This window comes from Triplophysa dalaica, chromosome 3 (genome assembly GCF_015846415.1).
Source record: "Triplophysa dalaica isolate WHDGS20190420 chromosome 3, ASM1584641v1, whole genome shotgun sequence".
In the NCBI taxonomy this organism is placed as follows: Eukaryota; Metazoa; Chordata; class Actinopteri; order Cypriniformes; family Nemacheilidae; genus Triplophysa; species Triplophysa dalaica.
Window position 1 is genome coordinate 13230180 of NC_079544.1, and position 23883 is coordinate 13254062.

Sequence of the window (23883 nt, forward strand, 5' to 3'; positions counted from 1 at the left end):
GCAACGAGATGAGAGGAAGCCTCGAGATGGAGGCAGGGGGGTAATTTAACGCAAAATAACAAGTTGATAGCTAATTTGGAGACGGTTGACTTATCATTTTCAGAAAGAGAACACAACAGTCTCCACAAGGAAGAGTCGTGTTTTAAATTTAGATATATAGACAGTCAGCACTGGATATTTTGGGTGAGTTTCTCAAGTATTGACCGGGCGCCATTTAAACACGGTGTGCGTGAGATAGTTGAATAAACAGCCACTCTCACAGCACACATTTAAAGCCTTCATTGGAAAGGTTCTGCTTTCAAATAAACTCGATGCACAATTTTCCCACTGATGGGGAATAATTTCGTTTTGTTAAACGGATGAAATGTGTCTCGTTTCTAAGGGCCTGCGATAACGTTAGTTATTGTGTTAGCTGGCTAGCGGCTAACAGACCTCAAACTGAACAGAGATATCGTGAACAAGAGGCGACACGTGTAAATTGTTATGCAGCCGGCAGTATTGTTTTATTGTGTTTGTTTGCATACATGAGTGTTTAATATGAATGTTTAATGCAGCACTCCACCTAAAGAGACTAACGTTACACGAAACATGCTCCTTTAACGTTACGTGTTTTTCCTGGCTTTCACAAACCCGACAATGATACCAAAATGGATTGTATTAATCTATAACGCTTAAAATAGTGTAATTTAGTATGATTGAGAAGTTGCGTGGTATTTATTTTAGTTTTCTTTTTACCCAAGTTTAACTAATTTTGAGTGCCATTATTATGCTAGTGAAACGTGCTCTTTCCTCCACCCTGTCATAACACATTTTTTTTTAAAACTAAATATGCAGAAGAACTGTATTCAGTTTGTTTTATGCAGATTTATTAAGCTGTGTTATGGACAACATGTTATGGGAAATCCTTTACTCTTTACACTTGCTTTGAGAGGGTTTTTACTTTAAGAGCTGTCCATAACATGCTTTTGTTGTTATTTGAGGCACCTGACAAACATATTAAATAAATGGTTATTTTAGCTAAATCCTCTTCTTCTTTATCGGCATCAATACACTTTAATACAGACTAGTCGTAATAGCCTGGAACATGTCTAAACAGTTTTATACTTGACGTCATTCATTATTCCTCAAATCCTAATAACATTTACATTAGTCATTTTGCAGACACTTTATCCAAAGCAAATTACTGATGGGGTTACACATTTAAACAGTTTACCAGAGCTGTACTGTTTGTAACAACAGCTACAATCATTACTTTCTTAAAATGTTACTGTAAGAAAAACTGATATAATCCAATAAATTCTACTTTATTTGAGTGTTCCGGCCATGTCAAGAAAATAAAGAAAGGTTACAGGACTGATGGTATATGTGTATATATATATATATATATATATATATATATATATATATATATATATATATATATATATATATATATATATATTAAAGAATTGTTAATGTTATGCACTGCTGTATGCAGTTTCTGAAGGCACGAGTATTCAGACCCCTTCTTACTGTCTGTGTTTCTATTCAATAATTTGAATGATTTAAGAAAATGGTGTGAAGAAATAACATATATTTTACGAGAGACTGGATTTTTTTATATTTGTCTGCACTTTATTAAACATTTAAAGCTCTGCTGGTTAAATGCTTGTTAAGTTTAGTGCTTTCGTGATGATTTTTTTAAATTTATATAATCAACATTTGTGCTTTTTTTATTTTCAAATAGAGCTTTGTTTTTTACTCATCCCAGCACATCTGTAACACCAGTATGTTTGTTGGAAAAGACTGGAATTTGTAAAAATTTGTGATCTTGCCTATTTCCCTTGCGCTATACCACTACTTGATCTGAAAATGCTTATTTTAAATAACCTTGTTTACCTTCAACATAATATCATAAAAGTCCTAAACAAATTATAACATTCTTTAACAGTTTAAGGGTGGTTTCTTAGACATGAATTCAATTGGTTACAAAGTCTGCATTTTGGAAATATTTCACAGTACTGAAAGATCACAGGTTATATATGCTGAGGTGTATGTAATGACTTTTAGGTCCATAAGCAGTGTTGATTATTATTAAGCTTTATAAAGGTTATAAAAGGAACTCCATAACGTCTTATTAATAACAAATTAAAGGATGCAAGTTGGAAGGGGTTCTGTATGGGAAAGTGTGCCAAAAGTTTTACTCAAGATTGACATTGATGTGTTATTTTCTTCCTGCACGTCTGTTTTTCTAGGACATGTCCAGTTAATTTTTACTTTTTGTTTATATTTAAAACAAGTTAATGTGTGTCAGACTAAGTAAGCGGCCTTCCTTTTACATCCTTAGGTGTTAAAAAACTGTCACCATGGCAACAGATATCGGCTCTCCTCCCCGATTCTTCCACATGCCTCGATTTCAGCACCAGGCACCTCGGCAGCTCTTCTACAAGAGGCCAGACTTTGCCCAGCAGCAGGCCATGCAACAGCTCACTTTTGATGGCAAGCGCATGAGGAAAGCTGTTAACCGCAAGACCATCGATTATAATCCCTCTGTCATCAGATATCTGGAGGTATAGGGCTAACAAAACAGAAATTTAAAAACAGGAAGCCTCAATGATTCTAATATTTTGCAAAATACTCTGTTTCAGAACCGATTGTGGCAGCGAGATCATAGAGATTTTCGTGCTATTCAACCAGATGCAGGCTATTACAATGATGTAAGTAAAATGTAATTGTTTACAGCTTTTGAAGATAGTTCTAGTATGTAATCTCTTCATATCTCACTTTATCTGCAGCTTGTACCTCCGGTTGGTATGCTTAGTAACTCTATGAATGCTGTTACGACAAAGTTTGTCAGAACCTCCACCAACAAAGTAAAATGCCCCGTCTTTGTTGTGCGGGTAAGTGTTAAGTTTACGTTCAAGTTGTGCTAAATTGGCAGTAGGATCTGTGTGTTTGTTTAACCAAAGCAAAGGGAAAATTTTGTCCTTTACTATGTCGTCTATGTTTTCCTCTGACTGCTCTAAATCATTCCTTGCTCCTCTTCTTACAGTGGACACCGGAAGGGAGACGACTTGTCACCGGTGCCTCCAGTGGGGAATTTACTTTGTGGAATGGACTCACCTTTAACTTTGAGACAATTCTGCAGGTAACTACATTTGTGAAGGGCAAACTCCTCCTCATAACTTCAAAAGCTTGTGAAAGGGCAATTTGATTGTCCCCTTCTCTTTTCCCATTTTACAGGCTCACGACAGCCCTGTTCGGGCAATGACCTGGTCTCACAATGACATGTGGATGTTGACTGCTGACCACGGAGGTTACGTGAAGTACTGGCAGTCCAACATGAATAACGTCAAGATGTTCCAGGCTCACAAGGAGGCGATTAGAGAGGCCAGGTCTATACACAATCTACCCTTTTCTGTAGTTAACCCAAGCCTGTTAATACCCCTGCAATGGCAGGGCTCTGCCTGTAGGGGGCTCTCCTCAGTGCTGTCAGTTTTGAAATACTCTTCCCTGTGCTGCTCAGTGTTTATGTCCTGGATTTTTGACACGTGTGTGTTGTTGCAACACTGCATTTATTTGTCAATTGTGGCTTATGAGTTATGTATCCTCATTTTTTATATACGGATCTACTTTGTACAGCAAAGGTGTATTTTCACACTTTTTAATAAAGTATTCCCAATTATTCATATTCTAAGGTGATTACACATGCAGGCTAGATACAAAAATGATTGATGAAAAGACCCTCAGGGCCTTAAGTGTTTGTTGGAAGGTTTTATGGTTCCTCTGTTTTGGAGAGGATGGACACTTGTCCATGCAATGGTGCACTGTGGAAACCTGCATGACCCTAGGTCTCATTTCACACTGGTACCACACATACGGGCAAGAGCTGTGCTGGCCATCACAGTTTGTGACATGCTTTCAATCAGCCCCGGATGATTCTTCCCTAACTTTTTATAACAAAATCCGCCTCCTAATAAACATTTTACCAATAAAGAATACAGATTTTCACTTTAAGACAACTTTGACATGGGTACAAATGCAAATGGCTGTTTTAGCCTTTTCAATCACAGTACACAGTACATTTTTCTCATTTATCTTGTTTATCCAAACACAATGCAGAGCACATAAAAGTCCTTTCTGATGCAATAAAAATAACACGTAAACTCCAAAGTACAAAAAACAACGGGGATAACTATCTAAAAACTGCGTTATTAGATCATTAGATGAGATTTCTTGCTCATGGGTTGATGTGTAACAGGCTTATAAGAGAGTTTTGCTCACCTCAGTAAAATGCTAATTTTGAGTAAAATTGAGTATAACTGCAGAACATATTTGAGCACTATGGTTAGGGATTGTGCTTCACGGTGTTGGTTGCTTGTATATGTGTGTATTTTTGGAAATTTAAATAATGTTTTCATAGTCAGTTGAGGCAGGCTCACTTTTGGGAAATCTTAATTTGCTTGTTTGATTTTTGGAGAAAGTAAATCCTTATATTAGGCCTGAATAAACTCATGTTTGAAAGTACTGCTTGAGCTAAGAGAAGAAATGCATTTCATCTATCTATATAAGTAAACCATAATACCATTTTCTAATGCTCCATGACAGGATTTCGAATACAGGGAAGATCCTTTTAGCTTGTGGGAATAAAAGCTCTTTGGTGCAGTGCACATTTAAGGTTTTGCATCAGTCACTTCTTCATAAAATAAGCATTTCACGCATTGGAGTATGTTGTGGGATAGGAGTTTTCAGTAGATTGAGCTGTCATAAAAGTCGGTTAAAGAGATGGATGGTTCCTTGTCAGAATCAACTCAAAGGGCCCCTACAGAGAGCTGCTATGTTGTCCTTCATTATTCATTCTCTTCCTGCTGTGTCTTCAGTTTCTCTCCTACGGATAATAAATTTGCCACTTGCTCTGATGATGGAACTGTACGCATCTGGGACTTTCTACGCTGTCATGAGGAAAGAATTCTGAGAGGTATGTTATGTCAGATGTGAAGATTTTCACATAACCTTTTCTTTAAATGTGAAAGCACACTGTCATCTGGGTTCACAAACACAAATTTCACATTGCTTTTCACACAAACATGCACTATTTAACATGGGCTTCCAATGTCAGTTTCTTATATCTGCACTGTTTTTTCCGGAGGTCTGTTATTTGATGAAATAAATGTTCATTAGGCCTTTTGTTTGACAATGTAATTAATAATTCACTGTTTACTGAGCTGACTCAGTGCTGCTTTTTGTATGTTAAATATTAATGATAAAGACATATAGTTTACTTCATGTTTACAATGTTTTGTGTCTTTAGAAATCACTGTTGTTATATTCTTGTTTATTTTCTTGTGTTGTTTTTCTGCCGTGAGATAAACATACAAAATCTTAATCTTCCATAAAAATGCATCTGTCATACATATTTCCCAACTATTTTTACTAGTCGTTTTAAAATATCAGTCATTCTAAACATTGTGTGTTATCTTACATTTGGGATTTTCTTCCTCTGTGATTTAGTTTTATTTCAAGAAGTACAATATACATTTTAATCAGATGATTTAAGTAAATTTGACATTTTATTGAATTGACATAACATCACTTCAGGTATATTGCTAATTTAAATGATTACCCTTTCATATTTGATTCAAATTCAAACCTATTGGGTTTATTTAGCTGAAGACAGTTCAATCAGTAACTGTTGAGCAGTTTTAATGCAATTTAATACAATTAGTACACTAAAATATTAATATACATTTAAAATATATATAAAACAAATTGTTATATTATAAACATTTTTATATATGATTAAAAATACTTTTTGTAACTGCTAGGAGATAAATGTGGGCTGGTACTCCTTTTAGTTATCTTTTTGTATGAGAGAGAAAAGTTTTCTGCTATAGATTCCATTACAATTTGGAAAGGTTAAGGTCTTTATCTCTTTCACTTAATTAATACGAACAGTACAAATATTTATATCACTGACTTGTCAACATTTTCTAAAAACGCATGATCAGCTTTTCTTATATTTAGATGGCTCTTTAAAATGTGAATAAAAAACCTTATGACGAAACATATTTATTTAAATGAAAACTAGAGGGTGCTAATACCAAGTTAGCTGTTTTTATGCTTGCGATCATCAGCATGATAAAATGAAGGGACTTGAAATTCAATTCTTTTATAATGTAGTGGTGTGTTTGAAAATTTGGTTTCAATGAAATTGAAAGCACTTTGCCAACAATTTAGTTTATGCAAACATTACTATTGTTGTGACTTCCTTCTTACTGGTTTAAACTTGGTCAAAAGATTGATGTACTTGATCTGAATGATGTGTGTGAATCTTGAGATGCATATTCTGAGCTCCTTATTCAGATGACTAAACACAGGGATGACTTTGGCCTAATAAGCCAGTTAGATGTTTAATATGCAGAGCGAAAGCACAGCATTGTCATGTTTCAGACATGGCCATTAAAACGTTCTGACTGAATATCAGATAAATAAATGAAACACAATAGTATTACAAAAATACAGCATAGGTTTCGTCATTGCTGTTAAATCTTCCTCCTGGTGTTGTTTTAAGCTTTTAATGCCACATTGTTTGAATTTTTCCAGGCGTAGTGTTTTTTGTTCCACATGGTATTTGTATTCTGCATTTAATCGGTTATATTTTACTAATTCAATATCAAACAAATACATTTGCATGAGATTGCATATTTCTGTAGAGATTTTCACTTAGTTTTTAACCCTTTCTTAGTTCCATCCAACACCCTTGAATTCCTTGAAATTATTTCCACAAGATTGTATAATTATTTTATTTATTCATTTATTAGGGTTCGAGCTTGAAGCGCTATAAAACTATTGTATTTGTTTAATTTACTATTAATAATAGAATTCGATCCAGTTAACATTATTTTACACAACAGAACTGAGAACATGCAAAGCTAAGTTCTTTATTAAATAATACTAAAATGAATACTATGCTTGAATAAAATAAAATGTTTAAAAATTAGACTGTTAAAATAGGCACATTATAAAACTGTATATTTTTTTAAACGTTTAAAACATTCTTTTATTATTGTTCACCAGGTCACGGAGCAGATGTGAAGTGTGTTGACTGGCATCCCTTTAAGGGCTTGGTGGTATCTGGCAGCAAAGACAGCCAACAACCTATCAAATTCTGGGACCCCAAGACTGGACAGAGTTTGGCTACACTGTAAGTTAACAGACTGCTATTAGAAAGATGGAGGCTCCTTTACACTTTGTACCCAACTCTTTCTAACATGAGAGGATTGACGGATTAAAACAAAGAGTCAGTCTTTTTAACAGTAGAATTGTTGCATTCTGAACCTTTTTAAAGTAATAGCTGTAACTTTTGTTTTATCTTAATATTGACAAGTTTGTCTCTGCTGGGACAGGATAAACATATTTTTTTATATACTTTACCCTTAGACACGCTCATAAAAACACAGTCATGGAGGTGAAGTGGAACCTTAATGGCAATTGGTTGTTGACTGCATCACGTGACCATTTATGCAAACTGTTTGACATTCGCAACCTCAAGGAGGAGCTGCAGGTTTTTAGAGGACACAAAAAAGAAGCCACAGGTTTATTCAAATTTTTTATTGGACAAACTGCTTTTATGTGTGAAGCTGTATGTATATACTCAAAATTTCCTGTTGCTTGCAGCTGTAGCTTGGCACCCGGTTCATGAAGGCATGTTTGCCAGTGGAGGATCTGACGGATCTTTGCTATTCTGGAATGCAGGGTGGGCACTGTTCACGTCCTCTCAGTAGCCATAACCAAATATATATTTATTTATGTTGTTTAAGTGCTAATATGGTCAAATGTTTTTAATAGTGTGGAAAAGGAGGTGGGAGGGATGGAGATGGCTCATGAAGGAATGATCTGGAGTCTGGCCTGGCATCCGCTTGGTCATATCTTATGTTCAGGGTCTAATGACCACACCAGGTGAGTTAGTTTAACAGAATATCTATATTTTCAGATGTATCTATCATAACTCTTTAGCCAAACATTGTTATTTTACTATATTGTTTGTTTTCTATTCAGCAAATTTTGGACCAGGAATCGGCCGGGCGACAAGATGCGGGATAGATATAATCTAAACTTGTTGCCAGGGATGTCAGAGGATGGGGTGGAATATGGTAAGTATTACTTGCCCAGTTTTTTTTAAAAGCGTTTTGTAGGATATGGATATGAAATCAATGCTTTTATGGTAAATTCTAGATGACTTGGAGCCCAACAGTATTGCAGCCATTCCTGGCATGGGGATCCCAGAACAACTGAAGAGTGCCATGGAACAAGAACAAATTGGTAAGGATCCGAATACTAAGTTGTTTAATAACGTAACTGTCAAGAAACAATAGGATTGTTGGTTATTGTTGATGATATGCGCTCAGGTAAAGAGACTGTGACAGAGTCTGAGATGAGCATCCCAGGACTGGATTGGGGAATGGAGGAGGTCATGCAGAAGGACATGAAAAGGGCTCCAACCAAAAAGGTTCCCTATGCAAAACCCATTCCTGCTCAGTTTCAGCAGGTCAGTACTTAACATACCATTGGCAGCACGTTTAGACACACTGAAGTTTTGGTGTTGTGGAATATTTTATAATCTTAAAGTATACTCATAATTTAACTGATGTGTTCCACTGTCCCCTTTAAAATATTTACTAGGCTTGGGCAGATAATAAAGTTCCAGCGATGCCTCCTGGAGAGGTTCCAAAGGAAAGGAAGGATGAGAAAAAAGGGGATGGCAAGAAAAAGACTCAAGCAGAGATTGAGCAGGAAATGGCTACCCTCCAGTATACAAACCCTATGCTGCTGGAGGTCAGTAGATATCACATCATATGCAGTTCTATCACTTCTGTCACAGTTTATTTCCTTCAAGCAAAACGTCTTTTTGTTTATAGCAACTAAAGATCGAAAGAATGGCACAGTTGCAGGAACAGGGAATGCCTCCTGCTGGCCAGTCAGGACCAATGCCTCCTTTTCCTGGGCAGGGTGGTTCGATGCCCCCTCCCCCACAAGGCTTTCCTCAGTCGATGCCCCCCCAACAAATGTCCCACAACATGCCTCCACCTGGCCCTGGTGGAATGCCTGGTCCATTCATATCTCCAGGTCAAATGGGTCCACCAGGACCTCCCATGCACCAGGGTCCCCCTCCACAGGGAATGATGGGACCTCCAGACATGCATGGACCCCCACGTCATCCTGGCCCTCACAGGAACATGGGACCCCAAGGTCCTCCTGGCATGCCACCTGGCCCCAGAGGCATGCAGGGTCCTCCCCCAGGACCTGGTGGTATGATGGGACCACCACCACGAGGACAGGGACCACAACAGGGAGGTATGATGCATCAGGATATGAGGGGTCCCGTGGCTCATGGAAACATAATGGGTCCTCAGGGTCCCATGTCAGGGGGTATGATGGGACCTCCGCCCAGGACTCATGGCAATATGCAGGGCATGGGAAATATGCATGGGATGGGTCCTCCTCCAGGGGGTATGCATGGACCACCAAACAACATGCAGGGTCCCCCAGGAAACATACAGGGCCCTCCACCATATATGCAAGGCAAACCACCACACATGGGTGATGGAAGCAGAGGACAGTTCAATAAGGTAACAACAGAAAACAAACTGTCAGGCTGATTCTAGATGAAATGAGTTCTTGTTCTCGTGAACTTATATGTTTTGCATGTCTTCCAGGGACAGAATTCTGGGCATCAATCAATGATGCATGGCATAGGACAGCAGGGCCCCAACACCAAAGGTATTTCTCCGTAAACATTGCTGTGTGTTGTTTTAGTTGTGATGCAACTTGACCAATGTGGTTTAGTCAATACTAATGTGAGTGTTCTTAGTGTACTATGTTTCTGTTTGTTTAAGGAGACGGATCTCGAGGACCACCTAACCATCATATGGGACCTCCACCAGAGCGACAAGGCCCAGGAGGACCAGGTCAGGGCTCTGATGGGGGCCAGTACTGGGGTGAAGAGGGAGGTTATCAAGAGGGCTGGAGAAGAGGTCCTGGAGACTCCAGGAGCCATAGAGGAGGCTCTGGAAGCCAATGGGAAAGCCAAGAAATGTTCTCCTCCAATGATGAAGAGTACATGGGTCACGACGGGTACTTCAAATTCAACATATGTTTAATGTCCAGATTATACTCTGGATTAAAAGGTAAAATCCTAGTTAAATGAGTGTCTTACATGTTTTCTTTTGCAGGTATGATGGGTATGAAGGCTCTGGTGAAGAGTTTGAACAGAGACCGAGACGGCCACCACATGGTGATGAGTCGTAAGTGTTATTTGTGTGATATAGTCCTTAATCATTTTCACAGTAAAGTTACATATTATTCTAAACGTTTACTCAGGCAGGAAGACGTGGTAACTTGGGTAACCCTAGCTTCAAATCAAAGTGTTATAATGGGGTATCCACTAATTTGAAACTAGCTTTAAACAAAGAAACTATGTAATAGAACACACTATAATCTCTGAACACTCTGAATTTGCAGGTACAGGAGGGGTGGCCAAAGCGGGCGTGGTGGAATGGGAGGCTATCAAGATGAGTATGGAGGAGATGAAAGCTTCGATTCTCAAGAAGAAATGGGCCAAGGTTGGGGTGGAAGAGGCAGACCACGTGGCGGGCCACCAAGAGGAGGTAAAACCATTGGCTGATTTATTTTCAACCTGTTGTAGATTTTATTGCCAGTTATTCCGGGAGTGTCGCGGATCTGCTCAGGTGGATCATTTTGCAAGTTAACGTTGACTGCATATGGTAGTTTAGGGTTTCTTCTTTTGTAGTAATACAGCAGGATTGTATCAGTAGTGTAGACTTTGCACCAGTACATAAGGCTTAATGTAAAATATTATAAAATAAATGCTGGTGTTTGTATGTTAAGGTCATGATGGCTATCGGGATGGTCAGCGCCCAGACCATAATATTCACGACAGTCCCTCGCCAGCAAGTAGGGAGCGTTCCTCATCTCTACAGGGTATGGATATGGCTTCATTGCCACCACGTAAACGGCCATGGCATGACGGCCCAGGCACAGGAGACATGGATTCTCCCAGTGCGGGACCTGACGAAAGAGGAGCAGGTAAGATGAGTAGTGAAATTAACAGCCAAAGAATGTTACCGTGTAAAACATTCTAGCAAGTATGTGGAACAACTTTTAGAAATTAATCCAACTAATATCATTTAACTGTCCATAGGTCGACCACCAACAAGAGATGACGGTGGATATGGGCCCCCATCAAGGGGAGGACGAGGTGGCTGGGGCCGTGGTGGACCCCCTAACAGGCCTCCACGCGGTGTAATGAGGGGAGGTCGGGGCCGGTAGGAATAGTCAAGCCCGCTTTTCCAGGGCACAGGAGGACAAAAAACGGCTGCAGTGTCAACAAGGACAAAAAGAACCACACATAGCCCAAATATCAGCTTCCTGAAAGATGTTTGGAGGCACATCAGCAAGAAAGTTGTGGAATAATTTGCCAATCATTTAGGTGCACTATAATTGTTGGCAATGGTTTGCGTTTTTCCACTCTGACTTGTTGGACAGAAGGTGGTGGGTTCATTGCTGGAGGACAAAAGGTTATGCAGGTTTAGGTATTTTGGCTCATGATGCCTTCTGCCACCTGCTGATCCAGACTTTATTATGCATGTACTCATGGTACATGAAACTTATCACCCAACCAAGTGACGAATGGAGGGTTCATCATGGTTTGAAGAAACATCTCTTGTAATAGATTTGTTTGTGGTCCAGAAAGCATATTTGTGATGCATGGTACAACTCTATGTAGAAGCCATGGACATCCCCTCCCAAATAATCACATCAGCACTGAGCAGATGACCTGCTTTACGATTCATTTGAACAATGGCAACATAATTGAGTTTGTACCACCCCCTAACACCCCTTTGTCTTTTCCATTTCGATGAAATTAAATGATTCTCATGTAAAGAACACACAAGTGACATGTCATCCAGCAGCTGGAAGTCAATTTAGGTAAGGGACGATGCAAAATTTACATCATCTTGAGGACTAAGTCTATTATAGGAGAAACTGGACTCCTGAATGTTTATTCCTCCAGTGGCTATGTGCCATGTATTTAATTTCCTTTTTATGTAAGATAATGAAGAGAACCTTTCTGTAACATTACCAGGTTACTCAAGTGACGAGGCTGCTTTGTTTGTATGTACAGTTTGTCACAAAAGTTGTATTGTTTTGTCATTTTTGTATGAAACCAAAATAGAATTTGTGCAAAATTTATGTAAACCGTCTATCGCTCTTGTTGTTTCTTTAGCCATTTTTCAAGATACTCCAGGAAGTGTGTCAACTGTTAGGGTATTCTTTATCAAATTTAAAATCACTGGTTATTTGCTTTTCAAACTCGGTTGTGAAGTTAAAAGGGTCTTTATGAATTTAAACCACAAGTGATTTCAAAAATAACTTTATTGATCCAAGAGGGAAACTGAAAACCTGCCTTAAAATCCAAGATTACAAAAGGTAGTTATTAAAGTATAAAAGTAATAAGTTGTCTTTAACCACCTACAAAACCATTCAACTTTTACATTTGGCCTACCAAAATCTTAAATAGGTCATAGACTGTCATCTTTCATCAGATTTAAGCTTCGTTTTATTTACTGAATAAAGTGTTCATAAAAATCTTCTAGACCCAATTAAAAGTTAAGTTGCATTTGATATTTTAGTCACATTATCAGGTTTAGTATATGGTCCCTGTCACAGTTAAACTGGCAAAATGTGAACATCCAATCCATGCTGTTTACACGGCTCCTCTATAAATATAAAGTCTTCACAATCACACTTTGTAGTAGAAGTATTACGGTGTCCATGGCGTAGCACTTCAACAGTTTGTGTGTTGTACATTCCGTGACATCCGTGCTCATATCGGCATTGTCTTACCGGACACGGTTCTTTTAATAGCCGAAGCAGCCATGCCACCCACAAATCTCATCCCAGCGCTCCCACCAGGCAGCAAAGCCACAATGTAACCGACGATAGCAGCAATCTGAAGGCCGGCTCCGAGAGCAGTGAGCAGCGTGCTGTGGAGGCTCAGGGCCGCGTACAGGGTGCCCACCAGAGAGCACAAATACACCACAGCTCCGGGCGTGGGAGTCGAGATGAGTTTACTGGGTCCCCGAAGTATAGCCGCACCGACAAGCGCGAACACGGAGCCGAGTGACCACAACAGCGCGAATTTACGCGCCTTTAGCAATAACAACGGAGCGTAAAGCGCCGACAGTCCAAAGCACAGTGCGGAGAAGAAAATACACGTCCCGAACCCGATCAGGCGCTGGGATCGACTCATGCCCGGTAAACATGGGTCCGGTTCTGATGACCACGGCCAAGAGACCCCGCTGCCGGAGCTTTGGCCTGATGAAGCTCCTCGACTGTTCCTGGAGATCGGACTGGACCACCTACCGAACCAGCTGCCTGAAACCGAAGCGGGTTTATCGATGTCTACGATGGTGCTGGAACTAGACTCTGATATCGTCTTCGCGCCGCTTTTAGACTGGGCCAAATACTCCTGTAGTTGTCTGTTTAATTCAGCCATTGTTAGCTGAAGAGTAAGTGAAACCCAAACAGGAAGTTGTGATGACGTCGCACAATAGACGTGTTTGACTTTATGCGGCGCTGCGGACCGATCGGTGTTTAACATCAAAACACCGCGAAAATTTCCAAAGCAGTATGCGCTCGCATTGCTCTCGCGGTACTTGGGTGTCATATGCCGTTTGGTCTGCGCAGCGATTCATGAAGTCGCGCATAACCGATGACGCTGTTGTACACGGCCGATATAGAATTAAACACATGACTGAAATAAGAAAGAAAAAAACGTTACTTTGCAAACAGTTGATAAAAAAATAAGCATTTTTTTTACTAATGAATAATACACCAGTTTGACAAGTCTACTCAAGGGTCATAGAAACGTTACGTGCTCCATCTACCGGTCCAGGGCTCATAACGTAGTCTAGTTTATCAAATAGATAGAATACCGAAACCGAAAATTATAAATTTTCATACAGAATTTAGTATATGACTGAATTAAGAAAGTTAATAAAAACGTTACTTTGCAAAAAGTTAACAATTAAAATAAGATAATTTCAGATCATTTGGATAATCTCTTTTAGATCATTTAATTGTAAAGTCTGGTACCTAAATCATATTGTTTTGTTTTAATGTAACGTAAGATTTCCTTTAAGATCTTTTCAATTTTGAAAAAGTCTCGAGTTTGTATTATTTATTTATTTTTGACTTCTTGAGACAGGCTTGTCCATTGATTTGTCATGAAGAGGCTAATTTTCCCATGAGCTCATCCAATGCTGCTGGGTGTGTTTATAATTAATCTCTCTTTCTATTGGCCAGTTGTTTTCAAAGCCTTTTTAGGGTTTGAAGGTGCCAACAGGGGTCTCCCTACACTCAGAGCCTAAATATTAGACAGAAAACACCAAGGGACCAGGTCAGTACTGAAAATAAGCCTTGAAACACACTTTAGTTCAATTGTCAATGCACTTGTTTAGTATACAAAAACAATAGAAATGGAGCCTCAAAGCTTACGGACTGTATAAACTGCTTGCATGTGACAAAGTCTTACACAATGGGCAACATGCTACATTGCAATGGAATGTTAATGTGTAATTGAATAGCACAGTTTACGTGTCTGTATTTAGATTTTCATGTGTGGCCATTTTGTATTTTGCCTTCGACTGGTAAGCCAAAATGTTTTTGTTGTGGTTGTCTTGTACAATTTTACATCACTAACTGACTAACCATTTTACCTATTTGATGGATTTAGGCCTTTTGCTGTTTGTGTGATCTTTATTGTTGTGTTTCATAATTATGTAATATTCCTGACTGCTTTTTCATACATGTGCGGACATTTGTGATTCTCTGATGTATGATCTAAGTGCAATAACAATTCTATGTGTATTTCAGAGATATAGAAGTTTAAAGACTATATTGACACAAAACAATTGATATGAGAGACAATATCTTTTTTTTAATGAAATTTCCATCTCTTTCCACTCAGAGCAATGTCATTTTCACAGATTACACCAACCCTTTTCCTGAGTGGGGCTGATGCGCCTCTGAATCAACCACTTGTCACCCGGAAAGGTATCACACTCATTGTGAACGTGACCCTGTCCCACACCTGTCCTTTCTACCCAGGTGTGGAATGTATACGTGTCGCTGTGTCCGATCTCCCGAACGCCCGTCTGTGTGATCATTTTGAACATGTGGCAGCTCGAATCCACAACAACAGGGCTGGAGGAACCCTGGTGCACTGTGTTGCGGGCATGAGTCGCTCACCTGCTCTGATTATGGCCTACCTTATGAAGTACAAAGGAGTGACCCTGCGGCAGGCGCATAACTGGGTTAAAGATAGTCGACCCTATATCCGCCTTAATTCAGGCTTCTGGGCCCAGCTTCTAGATTATGAGAAGAAACTATTTGGGAAGAATACTGTGAAGGTGGCTGAACCATTGGATCCACTTCCATTGCCCAAAACACCAAGACTGGCTCCTAAGTATAACATGAGACAGTTTCCTCCGTCTCCAAGGCTTGGCCGGGTCGGACGATACACTTCCATTATGCTTTATTCTGCTAAATGACCATTGGAGGAATTACAGCTGCAGTGGACAGGCCCTTTTCAATCATAACTTGAAAAACTATGGAGAGCCAAACCACAAACATCTCAAAAGGTCCAACTGTCCTGTTTTTCCCCATTGTTCAGTTTTAACAACTTTTTTTATTTACCCCTGGTATCTAATGTAATTCATCATTCATGTTTGTTTATTCTTTTGTTGTTGCTGGCCTTGGCTGGAATTCCTGGGTTATGGAGAACATTTTGACACCTTATATGTTACATTTTTTAACCAACAGAGGACACTGTTGAACCATCTAGAAAATCATGTACGAAACAAAGGGTAAGGATTGAATCTATATTGAAAAAAGGATAAATATTAACATTTTTCATATGATTATGAATATGAAAATTTTTCATTGTATTATAAACCAGCTTTCGATCAATGTTATAAGAACAACATGCTTGAGTTTGTGATGTATATTGTACTGGGCGTGAACAAGATAATTTATTTTGTATGGAACCACCTTAAATATTTGTTTGACATTTGATAGATCTTCACATCGAGTGGCTAATTTTGTATTTATTTGCTTTCTTTTTTAAATCTGACTTTTGAAAATATTTCTGTATCACAGATTTAGCTGAGTGACACAAGGTGAACATTTCACTTAGTAAATACAATGTCAGATTATCTCTCATCACCCTTCGAATACCATTTTATGCCTCTAAATCTCATTTCAGTAATGTGTGTTTAGTGCTTTTGGCGATGTTGTGTTGGTGCTGAGTGAGGAGAGAGAAGTTTTAGACATGCTTCTCTTGAGCGGGGCGAGGGAATGTGCTGAAAGCTTTGAGACGGTAAAGAGAACAGAAATGTTTGGGATGGAAAGGCTCTTATTTATCCTGAAAAATAAATGTAATTTTTGTTTGGCCCGTAGCCATCTTCTGCAATTAATGAAACAAGTTGTGTGTTTGTGTTTCTTTTTTGTGTCTCTGTGTGTTAAATGAGAGGCTACTTTCACTAAGCCCATCATGATATAAATAACTATGTCATTATCATGCAGTCATTTATCTGTCTGCACATTATTTCAACCATCCTTGTAAGGTAATGCAGTCCAACCGCGCAAATGCAATGTTAGATGTTCCCTGGAAGGTATAGCAGAGCTTTCATTTAGGTTTGTATGTGTGTGTGAAAGAGAGCGAGAGGGGGCAGGGCATAGTGCCAAACACCAGGCGCCACTCTTCCAGCGCAATGACCTCATCCCCTTTCCAACCTAATAGAACATATAGTCTAAATACATCATCATTTCAGAGGCTCTGTTCTCATCCATGCACAAAAAATCAACAGCACTACCAGCTAAAATGAACAGTTTTGTTATTGTGTAATGAAGGTTTTGTTGCCATTGCTAAATTGTTCTGGAAACAGGATTGTTTTGTTGTTCTTGCAGAGATTTTCGTCCAGGTCCACCCTACATACCCTACAAATAGTAGGTTAGTTGCATTAACAAACAACACAAAGACTAAGCCGTACTGAAAGTGTGCCTTGAAAGCATGCGTTGTAATTCGCCTATAACTGCATAATTAAAAAAAATGGGGGAAAAATCTGTGCATCTGCATCAGGCTAAACCTTCAAATGCGTGTTGAAACACTGTCCTGAGGCGTTAACAAGCACTCTTACACTTATGTAAATCATTTTGAATTCATTCCCGGAGCATGTTTCAGCAGCTATGAAGTGTTTTATTACAAACACACACAAATATCAGCATTTTTTTTCAAAAAGCAAATAAATAAACTTCAGTCCTGTTAGAATGGAATATATAAACATATCACATAAAAATTACATACACCTCTATAAACAGCATTTGATTGTTGCCATTATTTTGGAAAGCAATAACAGTGCTATCCTGCTGCCCCGGCAACAGCATTAAGGATATAATTACTGAAGCGTCTTCCAGTCTCTTTTAGATGCTTTCTCTTAGGCAATTACTCTACTTTGTCATGAATACTTTACATAAACACTGAAACTGGAATTAGGTGTCTTTATACTCCAATGAGGATGCCAGAAAACAAACTGTCACGGAGAATTGTGAGGGCTGAGCCTGTTCCATTGTCAATGAGAATAGACACATACTCGCCAGCCTGGAAAAACAGAAACATGTACATTTGTGAAGGTTTTTGTGTTTGTGCATTAGGTCTTCAATGCATCTTTGAGTCATTTGTGAAGGCCCTGAAGAAAAAGAGACCCCCCCTCCTTATATGTTTTATTCAATTTATTTTTTGGCATTAAAAACGTTTATTACATTTTTGTGTTATGTTTGTTATTCATACCTGCAGGTAAAGCGTTCCAGTAAGTAGAATACTGAATACTCCCCCTGTAGCACTCACCCCAGTCACCGTCTCTAAAGACCTGCATCATTACCAACACATTAATCCTAATCTGAGATTTGCTTGACTAATTTTGAGGTTTTAACATTAAGACTTTATTGGGCATGATCATGGATCATTAATACTCACACGTTACTCTGGCACAGAGACTCTATACATATGGAGGCCTTGACACAGTCCTTCTGCCTGGCCTGAGGCCTCTTTTGAGACTCGTTTGAGTCTGAGAGGAAACAAACACATACACAATGCCATCAGACAGAGTAGCACAAGGACCCCACCCCTGTTCTGCCGAGCTTTATCTGAAGGACAGACTGCTGGATGGAACTATTTTGTCAAACACTCCCTAAGAAATGGCATGATGCAATCAGGTATAAGATATTGCATAGTGCTTGTAGCATGATGCAACCTTCAAGGGGGTCTAAACAGAACAGCTTGATTTCCTATCAGTGCATGTTGCAAGGGAAACAAACTATTACGATTATTACTTTTTTGTAATCTGCTTATACCGACAAAAACACCTAGTAGGATTTACTTAAAAAAGTTACACACACTTAAAAATGTAAGTAAATCCTATAGTACCATTTGTATTCACTGTAGAGAAACTATTGTACATATTTCACATTTTCATTGTACATGGTTTTACTACAAATACCTTAAGTAAACTATGGTTCTTTTCGTAAAACCGGAGTTCATTTTCACCACTAATTGACTTGCTGTGGTTGACATTGGAGCCTTAAAAAGACGCATGCATGATAGGAATTGTTTTGAGCTACAAGAGATTTCTGTAATTATTTTACCATCAAATTATTTCAATGTTCCTGTAACCTGTTCCTTTGTTCCTTTATATACCGAAAACTCACTATACATTGAATCTTGATCTTTTTTCACCACAAAGCAGCCTTGCACTTTAAAGAGGCAGCCTAAGAACATTTCCCAAACATTAGATGAGTGTTTCAAATGCGATCAGTAACAACTGATCTTCAAATTGGTTGGAAAAAGGCAGATCCCTCTCAAAATCAACGACCCTGGATCAAACATTTCTGAACCACGTACCTAGTAGCAGACTAGCTGTGAGCTGGTAGAAGCCAGACACTGGAGCTGTATATCGGCCACTGCTGGTGTTAAAAGCCTGTCCTCTCTGATGGAATTGCTCTGTGTTTGAAGGCTGTGGAAACACACAGAAATGGAATCACTGAATATGCCGCTGCCCATCTCTTCCCATGCCAGCTCCTCGGCAGTCTGTCCCACCATCAACAAAAGCTCAACTAATATACCTAATGAGTTCAGGGCCACTCAGAGTTTCATTTTAACCAAATGGTTTTGGAGGTGCTACCTTACGGTTGATGGACAGAACAAAACATTTCGGGTTTGGGTGAAAATGTGATTTTCCACTCACAGTGCTGAAGGGCTGGAGCTCCTGAAGACTGCGACGGGGTACGATCAGGTTGTGCTGCAGTCGGCAGCGGAAGGCCGTGGCCACACGAGGTGGTTGATCACATTGCAGACAGTGAGTTTCTACCATCTCTGTGCGGAAAGAGAATGTCAATACTTTGTTTTAATCTTGGGTTCTTCTAAAGACAAGATTTAATTCCCATCAATCCTGAAACTGAGATCTGACTTCACTGTTTCAAAAGTGACAGGGCAGATTGCCGCCGCTCATACTCGAAAACACTGAAACACAGCCAGTGGAAAATGTTTGGGATTGTTTTTGACTGACACTTGGCTGCATATGAAGTCATTAAACAATCTCTCAGTGAATAAGAGATGTAAATATTTGGAGTGCGTGAACGTCTACGAGCAGACTGAGTGGATGGAAGTGTGAGGCAATGAGGACGCTAGCGCGTACGAGCGAACGGCGCCACCGTGCTTTTCTGTGAATAAGAGCCTTTATGTTTTATATTGCTGTCAGAACAGCCCGCAGCTCACTGCACCAGAGCACAAACAGGCCTGTGTCTGCTTTCCTGGCACTGCTCCAGCACTCATTCCACACACACATACACACACATGCAAAATCTGGAATCCGTGGAATTCTCTGGCGTGGCCAAGTCAAATCCACGTCCTGGAAAATTACACCTATTAACAGATCAGCCCAGCCCACAACCAGAATAACTGCCTGCCCGACAAATGAGCATGACAACACACATCCCAAAACATCAAGCAATGCTAAAGGTGAACTAGCCAAAACAAAAACATACAACCATGCCTAATGAAATTTAACCATGGTTATAACAACCATACTTTTGTTTTATTTGTAGTAGCACCATAGTAACCGCACATTTGCTTTGGTTTCACCACCATATGATTTGTAGTAAAACTATAGTAATATAAATGGCGATTCATTTGTCAAAAACATAGTTGTACACTAATACTAGAATAAAACCACAAAGTTTTTTTAGGGTAAGGGGAAAGAAGCAGTTGTTTAAGACGCATACGTGATACATATTTAAATATATTGATATAATTTAAAACGATTAAAGGGATTTTGTCATCATTTAGAAGTAATTTCAAACCTGTATGACACATATAATATATTTTGAAGAATGTTGGTAACCGAGCAATGGTGGTACAATTACAGCTATTGTATGGACACAATACCAATGCAAGTCACCGGGTACCAAAGTACCTCAAAATATCTTCCTTTGTGTTCTGCGGAAGACAGAAAGTCATACAGATTTGAAATGACAAGAAGGTGAGTAAATGATGACAGAATTTTATAACTATTATAGTAATTATCTTTAATTTGTGTATGTGTCTATTTGTATCTTTTGGGGGTACAAATATGTACCCAAAAATCGCAAAAACCTCACAAATAAAAAAAAGCTTTGGGGACATCCCCATTTGTAAAAACGTGTGTGTTGTCTCCACCAATTACTTCAGCAATGCTGGTGTCTCAGTACAAGTATTCTGAATATTTACATCAAGCGTGATGTAACCCACTGTAGACATTCACACAAGCCCCAAGAGTGTCTGAGAGTCCAATGGCATTATAAAAGCTCTAAGACGGTCAGTAGGCTATAAATAACATATCATATTACAGTATTAAAATACACAGATTTTCTTAATTTCTTGAGATTCATATAAAATCATGAGTGATGAGATATGTCTCCCCCTTTCTGTCTGTGATCGTGTGTAAATGGATGAAGGGCCCCACATTTGCCACAATACCTTTCAATTTGACTTGGAAGTCCTGTATCAATTCTGGATGATGGGGCAGTTGGGGGCCAGGTGGACCAGGAGGCCCCTGGGGGCCCGGAGGACCTGGTGGACCTGGTAGGCCATGCTGGAAATGTAAAAAGTTTTCAAGTTACCATAACATTACATGATAACCATACTTCTAGTCAACATGTTCTTGTAGGCCTCATTGGGGTGCCTGTGTGTTCAATAGTAAAAAGATGCTGTCTTTCTGAAACCTGATGTCCAAATTTGCCGTTTTCAGGAACACTTAACGCAATCTTTTATACTTTTTATTGGTAAGATATTTGCAATCCAGTGACAAACATAAAGGATGACAAATAACAACGATTTATTTAATTATTTATAAAAAATAACAAAATAAAGAGATACAATGTTAAAGAAGGACGGCAGCGAAATGATTGTGTTTTTTGTTAAATATTCAGTCAGTGTAGTTATAATGTTTAATTTCATACATGTTAAGCAACACATGTGTTTAACCTATATTACCTTGGAGGGCCTTTTGTTTCCTCTTGGTTTCTTATTTCCACCCTTGTTGGAGTTGTCTCTAAAGGCTATCCATGTCTTGCGGGGGCTCACGAAGGTTAAGTCTGATGATACAGTCTCCTGTAAAGGTTATTAAGCATGTCAGTGCTTTACATGACAGCTTCTTCTTCAACCTGTCATCAAGCTAACAGTACAACAAATAGATGCAAAAAAGAATCAGTAATTCAAAATATGGTCACATTCTCCACAAAGTCTACAATGGCCATTACCATACTTCCCTCGTGTCTAATGATAGTCACACCCTCGCGATGAAATTCAACACATATTTGCAGCGTATTTCATTCTGATTTATGAATATTTCACTGTTACCCACTTTAGGCCCTGACAGGTGAAGAGCAGGTGTGTGTATGAAATATGACTTACAGGGCTCTCTGTGCTGACTGTGTTGTTTTCATCCAGCAACTCCAGGCTCTCTTCACTGTCTTGTGTGGTGCATGTAGTCAGCAGGAAACTCAACAGCAAGGCCATCAGTGCCCCTCCAGCCCCATGCCTGAGCTTCATGCTGCAGTGTCAGTAGATAAGCGTCCAGCACACTCAACCCCTACTTGGCAGCTCAATGCACAGCTTCCATCCCACAACAAAAAGGTGACCGAACGTCCTTTGGGTTCACACGCTGGAACTGATTTGTGGTCCAGAAGATCCGAGGATGAGGAAATATGTTACTTTGGGAATAGTCCTCTTGTTGACGGTAGTTCCTAAAGATGTTCTTCGGTGATTTCCACTGTGTTTTGTTTTTCAAGTGGAAAAGATAACCTGTAGTTGGTTTAAATCAGTTCAGAAGCGAGACCACATGCGTTCATTCTGATGTAAGAGACCGAGAGCTGTCTGCCAGGCTTTGCCAGTAGTCTTCTCATTCACACTTAGGCTACCTCACGTGTCATCCAAGATTCTCAATGCCTCCTGACTTTAGTCTAAACTCTCTTAGCTTGACTTATGGATGTCTAGTCTGTGTTACAGTCACGCACAGTGCATAGGTGTGTATTCCATAAATACTCTGTGTGTGGCTTTTGTTAACGTGTTTGTTTATTGTCGGTTGTGATGTGACCGGCTGTGATGAAGCCTGTGTGTGGCATACACAATCTCTCTCTGTGGGTGGTATCTCACCTTGTTACATTGAATTGTCTTCTGATCCCCTCTGGTGCCTTCGCACAGTCTGTTTATGTTTTCGGTAATTCCTTCAGTGATGATAATTCATTTTGTCAGCCTAGTTCTTGCCAGATTCTAGTTTATTCCATTTCAACCCCGTGTCTCACCTTCTGCCTCGGTGGGTTCAGTGTTTTGAAGGCTTCTTTTCGCGCTCCACTCTTTTTAGCTTCTTCTCAGACCAGACTCCTCCTCCCCCTTTAGTTTGTCCACTCCTCTTGATATCTTACACTCAATCTTGACCTGTCACTTTGTCTTTCATCAGCTTTCTGTCTCTTTAGTCGGACACTGTCTCCATCTCTCTGTCTGTCTCTCTTTCTTACAATGTGTTCAGGAGTCCCCTTTTCTCGTTTGTCTTGTGTTTGCCTCATTCCTCTGTTTCTGCCAACACTAACTCTCACCATCACCATCAGCTGCAGGGTCCTAGTGCCATGTTATGGGATTTATCAAATGGATTAAGGGGTTTACTCTGTTTAAAGATGTTCCTTACAGATAAGTAACAAGCAATAAATAGCAAACACATTAAATGGCTAAATGGCAAGAAAAAAGTTATTTTCTCAGACTTTTACAGTCGGTTGCATTGCTTCATTCTCATCCAAGTTCAATTCCACCTCTTAATTCTTAATTTGTCAAACTTGATCTGCTCCAAAGGTTCTTCCCTCAGACTATATTCAGTATTTGCAAGCAGCGAGCAGCATGTGGGTGGGTCAAAAATGTGCATTTCAGATATGCTGAATTACAGAGCATGATGACAGTTGAGAGGAAAGTTGCATTACATGTAGTAAACCACCACACCTCTCTCTTTATCAGCCTTTGGCCCTTGCTTTTTCCTGGCTGACACAACAGAAATTTGTGCTGGTCTTTACTTTTCACACAAACTCTATTGTGCTACCAAAGCATCAAAATGTTGGACTCATTCTTTGCAAAATTCAAATACAAGAACACAGGCACCAGCCCTTGGAACCAAACAAGATAATAAAAATGAAAAACAGTTGCCACACGAAATGCTAAAGAAAAACAATAATCATTTTCAG

The 23883-nt window shown here is 39.4% G+C and overlaps 4 protein-coding genes across 8 annotated transcripts; 2 read left to right on the forward strand and 2 right to left on the reverse strand.

The window, feature by feature from the left end:
* Window positions 1-12252, forward strand: wdr33 (WD repeat domain 33). The gene is made up of 22 exons (XM_056744613.1): window positions 1-183; window positions 2327-2549; window positions 2628-2696; window positions 2775-2879; window positions 3032-3127; window positions 3223-3374; window positions 4860-4957; window positions 7057-7183; window positions 7420-7574; window positions 7657-7735; window positions 7828-7938; window positions 8038-8132; window positions 8215-8301; window positions 8388-8527; window positions 8662-8814; window positions 8898-9608; window positions 9696-9759; window positions 9876-10113; window positions 10212-10283; window positions 10501-10646; window positions 10888-11085; window positions 11201-12252. Exons 2-22 carry the CDS (start codon window positions 2346-2348, stop codon window positions 11326-11328), a joined length of 3228 nt encoding a protein of 1075 aa, XP_056600591.1. The 5' UTR covers window positions 1-183; window positions 2327-2345; the 3' UTR covers window positions 11329-12252.
* Window positions 12253-12417: 165 nt separating this feature from the next.
* On the reverse strand, window positions 12418-13959 carry sft2d3 (SFT2 domain containing 3). Its single transcript, XM_056744616.1, has one exon. The coding sequence runs from the start codon at window positions 13727-13729 to the stop codon at window positions 12887-12889; it is 843 nt and encodes a 280-aa protein (XP_056600594.1). The 5' UTR covers window positions 13730-13959; the 3' UTR covers window positions 12418-12886.
* Window positions 13439-16528, forward strand: si:ch1073-184j22.2 (dual specificity protein phosphatase 18). Of its 4 annotated transcripts, XM_056744617.1 has the most exons (4): window positions 13542-13571; window positions 14368-14461; window positions 14673-14711; window positions 15051-16528. In XM_056744617.1, the coding sequence occupies exons 3-4, from the start codon at window positions 14679-14681 to the stop codon at window positions 15612-15614; spliced, it is 597 nt and encodes a 198-aa protein (XP_056600595.1). In that variant the 5' UTR covers window positions 13542-13571; window positions 14368-14461; window positions 14673-14678; the 3' UTR covers window positions 15615-16528. The 4 variants fall into 4 exon arrangements, with proteins under 4 accessions (XP_056600599.1, XP_056600598.1, XP_056600595.1 ...); XM_056744620.1 differs by lacking the exon at window positions 14673-14711 and having other exon boundaries at window positions 13533-13571; window positions 15032-16528; XM_056744619.1 differs by lacking the exon at window positions 13542-13571 and having other exon boundaries at window positions 14146-14461; window positions 15032-16528.
* Window positions 16529-17315: 787 nt separating this feature from the next.
* si:ch1073-184j22.1 (erythroferrone) lies at window positions 17316-23181 on the reverse strand. Of its 2 annotated transcripts, none has more exons than XM_056743718.1 (9): window positions 22811-23181; window positions 22070-22427; window positions 21650-21766; window positions 21134-21248; window positions 19365-19492; window positions 19022-19133; window positions 18098-18188; window positions 17912-17990; window positions 17316-17722 (listed from the first exon to the last, which is right to left on the reverse strand). In XM_056743718.1, exons 2-9 carry the CDS (start codon window positions 22205-22207, stop codon window positions 17624-17626), a joined length of 879 nt encoding a protein of 292 aa, XP_056599696.1. In that variant the 5' UTR covers window positions 22208-22427; window positions 22811-23181; the 3' UTR covers window positions 17316-17623. The 2 variants fall into 2 exon arrangements, with proteins under 2 accessions (XP_056599696.1, XP_056599695.1); XM_056743717.1 differs by having other exon boundaries at window positions 22070-22459.
* Between the last annotated feature and the right edge of the window lie 702 nt (window positions 23182-23883).

Bases quoted from the DNA above. Each gene is read 5' to 3' on its own strand.
- wdr33 (XM_056744613.1), top strand. From the start codon at position 2,346: ATGGCAACAGATATCGGCTCTCCTCCCCGATTCTTCCACATGCCTCGA. The intron at 8,528-8,661 runs GTCAGTACTTAA...AATATTTACTAG, and splicing joins TTCCTGCTCAGTTTCAGCAG to GCTTGGGCAGATAATAAAGT. The intron at 9,609-9,695 runs GTAACAACAGAA...CATGTCTTCCAG, and splicing joins GCAGAGGACAGTTCAATAAG to GGACAGAATTCTGGGCATCA.
- sft2d3 (XM_056744616.1), bottom strand. From the start codon at position 13,729: ATGACACCCAAGTACCGCGAGAGCAATGCGAGCGCATACTGCTTTGGA.
- si:ch1073-184j22.2 (XM_056744617.1), top strand. From the start codon at position 14,679: ATGTGTGGCCATTTTGTATTTTGCCTTCGACTG. The intron at 14,712-15,050 runs GTAAGCCAAAAT...TCATTTTCACAG, and splicing joins TTGTATTTTGCCTTCGACTG to ATTACACCAACCCTTTTCCT.
- si:ch1073-184j22.1 (XM_056743718.1), bottom strand. From the start codon at position 22,207: ATGAAGCTCAGGCATGGGGCTGGAGGGGCACTGATGGCCTTGCTGTTG. The intron at 19,134-19,364 runs GTGAGTGGAAAA...GTGTTTCCACAG, and splicing joins AGCTCCAGCCCTTCAGCACT to CCTTCAAACACAGAGCAATT. The intron at 18,189-19,021 runs GTACGTGGTTCA...GTTTCCTCTCAG, and splicing joins CACAGCTAGTCTGCTACTAG to ACTCAAACGAGTCTCAAAAG.